The sequence below is a fragment of the Peromyscus californicus genome, unplaced genomic scaffold (assembly GCF_007827085.1).
Source record: "Peromyscus californicus insignis strain IS unplaced genomic scaffold, ASM782708v3 Scaffold_4__1_contigs__length_199733344, whole genome shotgun sequence".
Lineage (NCBI taxonomy): Eukaryota > Metazoa > Chordata > Mammalia > Rodentia > Cricetidae > Peromyscus > Peromyscus californicus.
The window spans coordinates 112,367,440-112,380,726 of record NW_026294562.1 but is presented as its reverse complement, the minus strand read 5'-3'; the positions used below and the strand labels follow the sequence as shown (position 1 = coordinate 112,380,726).

General features: G+C 35.1%; 1 protein-coding gene across 12 annotated transcripts in view; it reads left to right on the top strand.

The window, feature by feature from the left end:
* The window catches only part of Picalm (phosphatidylinositol binding clathrin assembly protein), a 92,940-nt gene that overhangs the window by 51,473 nt on the left and 28,180 nt on the right, over nt 1-13,287 (top strand). For all 12 annotated transcript variants that reach the window (XM_052762230.1, XM_052762227.1, XM_052762225.1 and 9 more), the window contains exons 5-12: nt 2,134-2,227; nt 3,601-3,712; nt 5,330-5,436; nt 7,425-7,466; nt 9,041-9,126; nt 11,230-11,353; nt 11,603-11,739; nt 12,249-12,352. In XM_052762230.1, the coding sequence (XP_052618190.1) occupies nt 2,134-2,227; nt 3,601-3,712; nt 5,330-5,436; nt 7,425-7,466; nt 9,041-9,126; nt 11,230-11,353; nt 11,603-11,739; nt 12,249-12,352 (806 nt within the window). The remainder of the gene's footprint in view (nt 1-2,133; nt 2,228-3,600; nt 3,713-5,329; nt 5,437-7,424; nt 7,467-9,040; nt 9,127-11,229; nt 11,354-11,602; nt 11,740-12,248; nt 12,353-13,287) is intronic.

Here is a 13,287-nt window from a genome sequence, read left to right as displayed (position 1 = left end):
CCAAACTAACTTCTGCAGATTTTTATGTTACATGTTTAGGCATGTTGTAGATTGTAGTAGAGAGGTTCATAGGAATCTGGTTTCTATCTAACTCCTTGAACCCTGTTGAATAAACTGTTTTCCATGTGACTATTTCTGAGTGAAAGAAACATTTTGAGAGTTAATGAGCTGAGAGTTTGTGATGGTAGGCTAAAATACAGAAGTAGAGGGAAGTTTGAAGATACTTTGGAGTTCTCTAAAAAAGACTATAAGGATTGGTAGAAATCTTTCCTATTTTTGTGAAGTTGATAATCATGAATTTATGTGTCTGCCAGCTTGCCTAGTGGTGTGATTTTTACAAACCAATGAATTTATATGCATGCTAGGCTAGCTTGTACCATCAACTGCATCCCCTGTGGATTTTTTTTTAATTTGTAGTCATGTATGGATGTGAATGAATTATTTGTTTATCCAAGATACTGAATTTGCTAAGTGACTGGCTGCAAGGGAGAAAGGTGCAAGAAAATTAAGTATTTGCAATAGAGTGTTTACAGTAGTAATATTTGATCAAAATCGTTACAAGGTTAAAGTTATTTTCATAGAATGAAGTGTCAATTTAGTCTCTTTTCATTTGGGAGCTAAGGGTTGAGATAATATATCTGTGAATATACTATACATATATATGACTGCTATAAAAGAGACTTTGCGATAGAAAAGTTGGGTTGGTTCTTCACTTAAATGTTAAATTAAACCAAGAAGACTGAGACATTTTAGATACCTGTGATGGAGAAATGTCCAGAAAGTAGAAAATAACATCAGCAAGAAGGAATTAAATGAGAAGTTATGGTTTCTGGGAAGAGAGTGTGATAGTTATGTAAATAAGGACAAGCTACAAAGAGGAATTTTGTTCTCTCAGATTCCAGCAGCTGCTGTCAATCAGTGTGGTACCTGAGAGAACACAATGTTGAACATTTGATGGGTGTATTAGTGAAGCTAGCCAGGCTAAAGCTGATCAATAGCTGGCTGAGGCAGTCCAGTATTTGTTTCATTAAACTCTTGCTTTATGTAACTTGTTGACATAGTTCTTAGTGTGGCTTAGATTAGAGTGATGATAAAAAATATATTTTGTAAAACTGACTTCTTTATAACTTTCTTTTAAAAGCCTCTGATGTTTGACTCATAAGCAGTGCTCCACCCCTCTTTAGTATTGGGAAGTGTATTTAGGACCTGGTAGGCAAGCACTCTAGTGCTGAGTTGCATTGTCAGAACCCCTTTTCCATACTGTTCTATATTGTTGTTGTATGAATGCCCTCACACACATGTTCCACGGTGTGTGTGTAGGTCAGAGACAGCTTTCAGGAGTTGTCCTGTTTCTCCACCTGAGTTTCTGGGGACAGGAATTTGGGCTCTTAGGCTTCTAGAAAGATGCTGTAAACTTAGGTTACCGGCTGCCCTGTTCCCAGAAGTTTAAAGGTTTTATTCTGCAAAAGATTGCCCTGGAGCTTGTGATATTCCTGCCTTGATCTGTGTATGAAATGAGATTACAGACCTGGCTATGAATAAATTAAATGGAATTAACTCCTGACTCTGTAGTTCTTAACTGTTTAGTGATTTCTGGCAATAGTTTCTTTTGCTTTTAAAGAAGTATAAATCTGCCTTTACATACAGGAATGATTGAAGTTCATGCCATTTCTTATGATAACTACACAATCCACCTGGCTGTATAATGTCAATTTTTACTTTCATTTAAAATACTTTATATGAATGGGTATTCTTTCTGCATGTATGTGTGCACACTATTTTTTTTATGCTCACAGAGACCAGAAGAGGGGTTTGTATCTTCTAGATCTGGTATTACATCTGGTTGTGAGCTGCCATGTGGGTGCTAAGAATAGAACCTAGGCCTTCTGGAAGACTAACCCATGCCCTTAACTACTGATCGTCTGTCTCTCCGTACACACATGCTTCTCCCCTTTTTGGTAGCACTGGTTTTCAGCTGTTGGTTTACATTCTTTTTATATAATCCTTACTTGAGATAAAGAGTTCAATAATGACTTAAGAATATATGATATTTCATCACAGTCCGGTTATTTAAATAGAGAACCAAATGGGAGATCTAGTGGTGAATTGGTTTTGGTTTATTTTCTTATTTAGGGCTGATGGAGTTATGAGAACAATGAACACAGAAAAACTCTTAAAGACTGTACCAATTATCCAAAATCAAATGGATGCACTTCTGGATTTTAATGTAAGTCGATATGCTTTTGTAATTCAAAATATAACTGTATCCCCATGTTTTCATAATTTTATTCCATGCTGTAGTACTGTTTGGGTAATGGTTGGGGTTTTCTCTGGTGCTAGAATTTTAGTTTATACAGACTAAAACAAGTGATGGGCAAAGTGCTTTATTACAATTCTTCACAGGAACTTTAGATTTAAAAAATGTAAGGATTTCTTTTGTGCATAGCCTCTTCAGTATTTCACTTCTGTTTGGTAAGACTCAAAGCATGGCAACTACTTAGAAATAAAAGGAGGTTCAAATCTCATTTATGATAGATTGCTATGTATTGCATAGTGGTATTGTAGTCCCTGGAGTTTTTAAATGATGTTATTTGGGTAGTGAGTGTTGACTAAGTGTTCAACAAACTACTCAGGTGTTTCATAGACTAGAAAGTGTCACACTATAATAACTAGTGAACTGAGAATCATTTTATCATTTTTCCATTTTTATATGGTTGAAAAGTTTTTGTTTTGTGACATTTGAAAATTTTATGAAATTAACATTTCAGTGTTCACAGTAGCACTAGTTGGCCCATAGGCAGATTCTTTTCTTTGTTTGTGCATATTGAATGCACTTTTATTAATATGTAAAATTAATACTCTTTCGTAGGCAGATTCTTGATTGGCTTGCATAATGCTGTGGCTGTTTTTGTGTTACAGTAGTAGTGCTGGATTTGCTACAGAAGAGAATATAATTCCCAGAGCCTAAAATCTTTCCTTTCATAAAAAGGAAGATAAGCACTTGTTTGAAGACTATGGCTCTGGAAGACACAGGAAACTGGTGTTTAGCGAACATTATTTTGGTTTATATAGAGGTTCAGAAGGTCCGACCACATATTTTTCATTTAATACATAGTTTGGTCTCTATAAAATTGCTTGTTTTAGTGTTTGTATTCTACTTTATTGTATAGAAAAATAATGACTTGATCATACTCATAGTTTTAGTGCATGCTTTGTAAACCTATAGCATTATAATAAAGGTGTAAGAGACTTGAGATGTAGGTGAGTGATTTCAGGAGTTAAAAAGGTAAATGACATTTTCACTTTGGGTTACAATTCTGAACTAGAATGAATGTTCAGAAGTTGCGTTTTGCTGTTTGTTTTCTTTCTTCTGAATTTTTTTTACTTAGAGTTTTACAATATTTGTCTGTAATTCTGATTGAGAAATCAGAAAACTCATGTATTGGAAAACTTACATGTAATGTATATCCTAGTAGAAAAATAAGCCCTGTTTTCCTAATCAGCTGACATGTCTTAATTTATTGTCTTACTAGTAAGGAATCATTTTGTTAGTGTCATAAAATATGAGATAAGCTAATCTTATTTTCCATTTTCCCCTAGGTTAATAGTAATGAACTTACAAATGGGGTAATAAATGCTGCCTTCATGCTCCTGTTCAAAGATGCCATTAGACTATTTGCAGCATACAATGAAGGAATCATTAATTTATTGGGTAAATACTGCAACATCTTAGATAACTTTTGTATCATGAATTAGCAATGCTGGCAGAGTAGCTGCTTAAGCTGCTGTGGAGTCCATTGCGACATGTTAAACATTTTTTGGAGAAAAAGTTTTATTTCTGCACATATGCATGTATATGTATATCCACACAAGTGGATAAATTCTCATTTTTATAACCAGAGTATTCAGCTAATTAAACTTTGTTTTTTGATATAATAGTAATTTTTTTGAACTGTTTCATTTATTTTTAGAAATACTTAAAATTGGTAAAATTAGATTGAGGCATGATAGTACATTTTATGTTATATATACTTAAATGGAAAAGCCTCTTATTTCTTTGTCTCAGAAAAAGTATATTTCCTCAATATTTATTCTACAGTGAAACTTGCAAAACTAGTATGTGTGTATATATAACTTTTTCTCCTAAATTTAAGGCACATACATGTGTGTGCTGGGGATTAAAACCAGAGGTGTTTTTTTTTTTTTAATGTTTAAATTATGCTTTATCTCTGAGCTATATCCCTAGTCCCTAAATTTAATTTTGAAATCAATAATTATTTTTAGGCCAGTCATTACTTCTTTTTTTGGTACCTTTTACTTTGGGGGGATTTTAGAAATTCGTGGTGTTTTCTTACATATCAAGATTATTTAAAATAGTCAATTTTGCATAGAAATGCATCTCTCAAAGATTGATTTAATTTTTATTTTTATTAATGGATATTTTTGTGTGACTCTCTTATGTGTGGATGACACCTGTCTATAGTTCAGGTGCTTGTGGAGGCCAGATGGATCTCCTGGAGCTGGAGTAACACACGGTAGTGAGCCGTTGGAAATGGATGCCAGGGACAGAATTCTGGTCCTTGGGAATAGCAGCAAGTGCTCTTAACCTCTGAGCTACTTCTCCAGCCCCCCTTTTTTTCTTTCTTTCTTCTTTTTTTAATTGAGGTTTTAATGGAGTAGAAAAGGAGCAACAAAAAGTGCCATGGTCTTAACTATCAGATGCTAAGTACTTTACTCTAGTATGTCCCCTCCCCTTGACAGTTTATTGAAATGTGGTTTCCGTAGACCAGGGGAACACAGATATATGGAAGGGTACTTTAATCCATGAGGACAGGTAAATTATACTTATTTTTTTATACCTGAACAAATAAAGCTCTGGAAGTCATAGTCATCAACTTCATGATTGGTAAATGTGAAGCCTGGTATTGCTGTGTACAGATTAAATTTAAGGGAGCTTTTGAAGTGACATTGGACAAAGTTGCTGTCTTAGAATGTTAGTACTGGTATATTACTAGTAAAATATTTAGAAATAGATTTTAGTGTTTTAAATGAAGTAATATGTGTGTTACATGCAAATATCCCAAAGCAGTATTGTGAACAAAATAGTAATGTGAGTACCTTCCAGTAATTTTTCAATTTTTAACATACTAGTACCTTGATTCTAATTTAAGTTTTCAAACTAATCTAGCACTAATTTTTGTTGTAGGGTAAGTCCTTTGAGAGAATTATGATCTTTTTGGCGATACGGCCTAATCTTTTTCCTTTTTAAGGAAACTTTAAAAAAGTTTTTTTAGTGTAACTAAGAGTATTTTCATACTTCTTTGGGCAGAAAAATATTTTGATATGAAAAAGAACCAGTGCAAAGAAGGTCTTGACATCTATAAGAAGTTCTTGACTAGAATGACAAGGATCTCAGAGTTTCTGAAAGTTGCAGAGGTAAGCTGTCTTATACTTTAGTTAATAGGTATGGATTTTGAAGAAATCATTACCCAAATTCAAGAACTACTTCAGTATAATAAGGTGTATATCTAGTAGTATTAATTGAATGCACTGTTGAATTCCGTCGAGTGGTGAATTAAAGTACATGCTGTCTATTTCATTTCTATGGGGTGTTGAAAAGCCATCTACTTTACATTGTATGCATCTCTACAAAGTAAGACTGTGTACTCTGGTGGCAGTGATGTCTGTGTTTAGAATTACCATGTATTTTTGAAAGTTTACTGTGGTGTTGGTAGTGGGAAAGACTCAGGGTCAGCCTAAGTTCTTTTTCCTCCGGACAGGTCTGCAACTGAGCTGCACAATTCAGTTTTTCTCTCCTACATAAGTGAATTTTGCATATTTAATTACTGAGTTTGAAGAGGTTATAGGATAATCTAATTTTATGAATCTCTTAAAAACAATTATTATGAAGTTGGCACAGAAGGCAGTTCTGATGTTTACAGGCATCTTTTATATTAGCAGAGACAACTCAAAGATTTTCCCTCTTACCCATCACTGCCAGAAATGCCCCTTCTTTAGGATATTTTGATCACTTACATTAAAGTCATTATTTTGGAATTACCAAGTTAGTGGTTCTAGGCGCTGTCCCCCCCCCCCCCCCTTTTTTTTTCTTTGAGAGAGGGTTTCTTTTGTCGCCCTGGCTGTCCTCGAACTCTCTATGTAGACCAGGCTGACCTCAAACTCACAGAGATCCACCTGCCTCTGCCTCCCTAGTGCTGGAATTAAAGATGTGCACTGCCACCACCTGGAGTGATACTTTATTCTTTAGCAACTGGACTGACCTTGCTAATGATGCCTGTAGAAATTTGCTTTGATTCAGACAGGTCTTTCAAGGGAGAAATCCGATTTTTGCTCCCTTGTCCCTTAGCACCAGTTCTGTATTAAAACTGTGAGGAAGCAGGGTTTATGATGCTGTGATTCCAGTAAAGTGTTGAAGTAAGTTTTAGTGTGTTGACTTTCCTTTCTGGTCTCTTCTATTCTTTGTATTTGGTAGTTGAGTTACTGTCACACATTGTCATACTGTCCTACATTCCGTACTTCCAGGTTTGACACAGATGGAGTGTATTATCTGTCCATGTGATCTAAGAAATAGGAATGATTCTGCTGTAAAATGATGTTAGGAGACCGTCCTTGGGCTTGCAATGTCAGTGAGAGACTTCAGCTCTTAAAATAAAGGCAACGAGAATCTCTTGGACTGTGTTCCAAGGGAGCAGTTGTCGGAGTGATGAGCTATTAATATCTAAGTAGGAATGAATTAGATTTTCTACTGATTTCATTCTGAGATTCTTAAAAGTTGAGAAAATAAAACAGTCAAGGGAGAAAGAAATATAGGTTTCTAATTCAGGTCTTCAACTACATAGGAAGTAAGGTTGTTTTTTTTTTTTGTTTGTTTTTTTGTAATTGTTTTATTGGTAGTTATCTAATGCCTGAACACCATGAAAAATACAGTGAGGTTTTTGTGGAGGTAGTTATATCCTGGTTAAATATCATTTGACATCTGTGAAAAGTCTGATTACCACAATAAACAGACTTTTAAAAAAATTGTTTTATTTGTGTGTGTAGGCACTTGAGTGCCATGACATTTGTGTTGAGGTCAGAGAACAACTTGTGGGAGTCAGTTCTCTTTCTACCATGTGATTCCAGGGATCAACAAGTGCTTTTCTCTGCTTAGCCATCTCACTGGCTCCCAAATAAAGTATATTCTATGGTGATGGTCAGGGGAAGCCTTTTTTATGAAAAAAGACAGAAAATTAGTTTAAGGCAAGTTGGTGTTATTAGATGTGTTTCTTTTTTATGTCCCAAGGAACTTGTTCATAGTCATTCTCATTTCTCCCAGTGTTACTATATGGCACATAGAAGAGGTAATGTTCATATTTTTATAATTTTACATGTTAAATATAGCTTTTTTTGTTTGTTTTTTGCAGCAAGTTGGAATTGACAGAGGAGATATTCCAGATCTTTCACAGGTGAGTAGATTGTTAAAGCATGAATCCATTGTCATGTGCACTGCAGGGCCAAGAGGAGTAGTGATTTCTGTCAAAGGTAGTATGGTTTTTCCTTATAGTTTTTAACATTTTACTATATTGCTGTAGAGTTCTTTAACATTATGACACATACAGTGAGTGATGAACTCTTCTCTTACTCTGGTGGGCCTGTCTACTGCTGTATTATAACAGCTGCATCATGGAAAAGCCCACCCCAGCATAGGTAATGAATGATCCATGAAAGTTGTACCCAGGAAGTTTCCTATCCAGCTTGCAGGCAGTTTCACTTAGAGACTCTTCTTTCCTAATGGATATTCACTAGTCATAGAGCCCTAGGGAGGGGCCTTGTGGGTCTTCTCATATTCATGAGTCTTGTAGGCTTCCCTTCTCCCTTCAGGAGGGAATTGTTTAGTTTTGAAGATATGCATACACAATTCCTAAACATACACACACACATTGAAATCTAGATTGCACATATGGCAGAAAACATAGTATTTGTCTTTTCTGAGTCTGGCTTCTTTAACTTGATGGTTTGTACTTCCATCCATCCATTTTCCTGACAGTATTATGTCATTTCACTACAACTGAGTAAAAATTCACTGTGTATATCTCCTACATTTTTATTTATCCATTCATGTACTGATGCACATCTAGACTGGTGCCATACCATAGCTATTGTGAGCAGTTAAGAAATAAACATGGACGTTCAGGTATCTCTGGCATAAGATTTAGAATCCTTAGGGTAAATGACCAAGATTATTATAGCTGGGTCATTTGGTATTTCTGTTTTTTACTTTAAAAATTTTTTGTTTTACTCATGTTAAGTATATACTGTGTGTGTAGGTTCCCAGACAGGCCAGAAAAAGGCATTGAATCCCCTGGAGCTGAGGTTAAAGTTGATTGTAAGCCACCCTGCATGGGTGCTGGCAGACAGACTTCAGGTCCTCTGGAAGAAGCAGCAAGCACTTTTCATTGCTGAGCCTTCTCTTTGCACCCCCCCCCCCCCCCCCCCGTGTGTGTGTGTGTGTGTGTGTGTGTGTGTGTGTGTGTGTGTGTGTGTGTACGCGTGCGCGCGCATGTAATTTTATGTATGTAGCATTTGTGACTATGTGGGTCCAGGGTCCAGAGATTGAACTAAAGTTGTCAGGCTTGGCAGTGAGTGTCTTTACCTACTGAAAAAGCATCTTGCCAGTCCTAAAACCCATTCTTTTATATGCATATTAAATAGGTATGTGCTACATTCTCAGTAATATTTTTACTAAAATTTTACATATATTAAATATATCAAGAATCTTAGGTTCTTATTCGATTCTTAGTTTAATGCTTATCTTTAGTTCTTAATTTTTGGTGATGCTTATTAGTAACTTCAATTAGTTTATGTTACAATAATAATAATAATAGCAATTAAAGATTATAATTTCTTTTTGGTAGCTAAAAAAAATGCCCACCAGTAATTAGTACATGAGATTTTTGTTACTCTCATGTTAGATGACATTTGACTTATTTTGTAAAATGTTGTAATAGTTGTGAAATTCCTAATATTTGTGTAATTTCAGGCCCCCAGCAGTCTTCTTGATGCTTTAGAACAACATTTAGCTTCTTTGGAAGGGAAGAAAATCAAAGATTCTACAGCTGCAAGCAGGTACATTGTTTTTTTGAAGGGTGAAAATGAGAGTTCTTTTTTCAGAAGGAGTAGAAGAAACCAGCTCAAGTTCAAGCTGTGTGGTGTCTCTATCTTGACTTAGTTATCTCTGAGATTGTGTTTAGTTAGATAGCCACTTCATAGAATTAGTGAGAGGGCTCCATGGGGGTTAATGCACTTTAACGCCTGATAGCAGTAAGTGTGGCCATAGTTTAAGACGATAACACTTGACACTGTGGTTCAGAATTTGGTTTCAGTAATAAAACTTACCATAAATATCATGCTTGGGTGTGTACCGTGCTTCAAAATTAAAAGATAATTTTGTATTAATTTGTTCAACCTTTATAATATCCTCATGGTAGATGAAGTAGTAATACTACAATTTGGGCCTAATATGTCTGGCATCATATTTCATTTTTTTTTTTTTTTTTTTTTTTTTTTTTTTTTTTTGGTTTTTCGAGACAGGGTTTCTCTGTGTAGCTTTGCGCCTTTCCTGGATCTCGCGCCGTAGACCAGGCTGGCCTCGAACTCACAGAGATCCGCCTGGCTCTGCCTCCCGAGTGCTGGGATTAAAGGCGTGCGCCACCACCGCCCGGCATCATATTTCATTTTTTATGCCTTTTGATGGGATTGGTTGTTGTCATGTCCCATTTTAATTAAGTCAGGTTTTGAGTTCAGTTTACCTAGCAAATTAAAAATAATAGAAATTATCTCATATTGATCCACTAATTGTTTTTAGTCAGGTGTAGTAATTGCTTGAATAATTATCATGTTTTCTTATGAAGATTTTACCTCTTTATTTAAAAGAATATGTAAAATATATAGTGAAACCTTTTCTTTGGTTCCTTTTGATTTTTATTTTTGTTTTTATTTTATTTATATTTTGATGATTTCTGCCCTTTTTAGTAATAAAATTTAAGCAATGTGAGGTACAGTGGCTCCTACCTATAATACCAGAATTTGGAAAGCTGAGGCAGGAGGAAGGCAAGTTTGAGTTTAAGCTTGGTCTATATAGTGAGTTAAGGCCAGCCTGGGCTGCATTGAGGGTTCCTCTTGTGTGCCCCCTCAATCCCCAATTCCAAGGGGAAAAATCCACTAATGATTTTTTAAATAATATTTTGCACAAGATTTTCATTTTATAGTAGGTTTTTAGAAGTACTATTATCACCAAGATGTTACAGACCAGTTGGTTATAGGAAAGAAATGAAAACAAATCTACTCACATAGTTTAGGTGTACCAATTTCCCTCAGATGTTTTTCTGATGTGATTGGCTTATTTTTGTCATAATTATGACTCATCCATTGTCTTCTCATTGGTTCATTTATAATACTGATTTTACATAAATTAGATTAGTTTTTGCCCCTTTATGTATTTTAAAATAGCAATTACTAGTGTGTACATAGTAGGAAAAGGAAGATTAATTGAGGCCAGATGTAGCTCTTTACCCTAGAATTTAATGTTGGTTCTGGATAAATCTTTTTGAAGAGGGAAGGAGACAGCTAGTGAGAAGTAATGAATTGCCTGTATATAATAGATTTGAAAGGAGAATTCTGGCTTGTCAGAAAGGTAACAAGCACATAGAAAGGAGGTGCCACCCAAACTCAAGACTAAATTGAACTCGGGATTCCTTTTCAAGGAACCTGACATCCACTGGGAATAGCTTTTGTGAGTGTTGTAGAAAAACAAACCTGGACATACATGACTTAATATTGGTGCTCAAGCTTTGATATTTTTGTAGTAGAACTGTCAAAAGCCAGGGTGTTAATTGGTCTAGGAGCTGTCTCTTAGAAACGGAATCATTTTTGTTTTTCTAGTAGGACTCTCCTAGGAATGTGAAATCTCTTTCCTGTCACATCTGTGTCTTAAGAAAGGCAATGTGCTCTGTGTTGGAAATTTTCTCCTGAATTGGACACTTAACTCTAGAAGCTGGGAATTTGCAATTCAATCAACAGTGTTAAAAGTGTTGGAATTTTCTAGGTCATTGGTTAGAAGATTCTAACTAGTTTTAGGTCTATAAACTTGTTACTTTAGTTTATCAAAAGCAGGAACCCTTCATTTTATGTTCTAGCTATGAAGTGTTTACTTGTATCTGCTTACTCTAGGGCTACAACACTTTCCAATGCAGTCTCTTCTTTGGCAAGCACTGGCCTATCTCTGACCAAAGTGGATGAAAGGGAAAAGCAGGCAGCATTAGAGGAAGAACAGGCTCGTTTAAAAGCATTAAAGGTAAGTAAGTGTGGGCTTTCTCTTTGGAAGAATAAGTAGAGGGGATCATTATATAAATGAACCTCTAGCCAGATTTAAGTTTTTTATTGTGTAGCAGTCCTATAGACTGAAACTCCATTTCATTTTTCATCACATAGAATGCTTGGTGAAAAGTCAGGGAGTACCCTTCAGCTATTAAAGCAGAATTAGAAAATGTCTTTTTTCAGAGTCTGGTTGTAGATTCCTTATGCTAAGTTCCTTTCTCAACAGGAACAGCGTCTAAAAGAACTTGCAAAGAAACCGCATACCTCTTTAACAACTGCAGCCTCTCCTGTGTCCACCTCAGCAGGGGGAATAATGACTGCACCAGCCATTGACATATTTTCTACTCCTAGTTCTTCTAACAGGTACAGCGGAGAGTAAGGGTACTTTTGAGTATTTAGTCTGAGAGCTTAGCTTCTTCAAATACATGCTTTATAGATGCTATGAGTTTGTTTTATGATTTTTTAATCACAAATTAATACAAAAGGTATAGTAAACAATGATATTGGTATACTACCTAAATAAAGATAAGGTTTATATAACTAGGAAATGGAATATGGTTAAATTACTAATTTTTAATTGGAATATACTACAAGGGAATGGGTGTTTTCCTGGGAAAGTCATAGTCTTTCCAGAAAAGGTATTGTTACTCAAATTCAATAGAAACTTAAGACATCATGTTCAGGTATTTTTCTGGACTTCTTTATAATTATATGAAATGGGGAGCATGAAGATGTTACCTTTTTAGAATTTTTCTTTTGAGGCTTACATTGAAGCTTTTCAGTCTTAATTTTTTGGGAGTAGGGTACAGGAGACCAACTGATATAGCAGAGTTCATCTAGAAATAAAACTGCTTTGTACAATGTTTTCCTAGCACATCTAAGCTGCCAAATGACCTGCTTGATTTGCAGCAGCCAACCTTTCATCCATCTGTCCATGCTATGTCAACTGCTCCTCAGGTAGCAAGTACATGGGGAGGTAAGCTTTCGTTCTCTTTTTAAATGCTGTAGAGGAATCTTCCCTCTCCATTAAGTAGTAGAGGTTTTGGTTGTATTTGGTACATGGGAACTTGAGAAATAATAAACTAATTTTTATCTCCTGAAGACAGTTTTTATTCTATATGAAGTATTAGAATTTATAGTTAATTATGAAGTAAGGTTTAGGGAAGATGAAGTTAAATATGAGAGGAATGATCACTTTTTAAAGTGTGAGATCACCCTTCAATGTGAATTTCAAAGGTACAGTAATTACTGCTTTTGATGTTGGAAAAAATTTCCTAGGGGATAAAAAGCCTTACTTTTGTGTATATAGATGATAAAGTTCTGGTAAAACTCATATTGTGTTATCAACCAGCAAAGTATGTTGTGACCAAGTATCTCATAGTGATTCTTGTCCTTTTTAATTAATTGTATTTTATTTTATTTATTTAATTAAGTGTGTTTCAAATGTTGATTTAATTTAGACTTGTAAGGTAACAGCAATGTTTGGTGCCCTTGAGTAGGTTTTTAGTTCTAAGGTGATCATGGTCTAGTGCCTTAAAAGCAAAGTGCTAATATATATGTGTTTCACATTTTAGTTAGGCATTTGCTTCTCAGATCATCTCCTTTGAATGGTTTTGGTGTATATATTATTTTATAAATAGTCATCAAAAAATGCTGGAAAGAAAAAGATATTTTCAAGAAAAATGATGCTAAGTAGGAAATTAGAAAATGTTAAAATTTGTATTGGCTTTCATGTAATGTTTGAAATTTAATTTTTACAGCATGTAAGATTTTCATATTCAGTCATTTGATTTAAAAATACAGTTTACATGCTTTTCTTCCTTTTTTCCCTCCCCTCCAGTGCCCACCCTTCCCTCCCTCCTTTCCTTTCTTTTTTTTTTTTGTAGTAGTACTGAATATTGAATCCAGGAC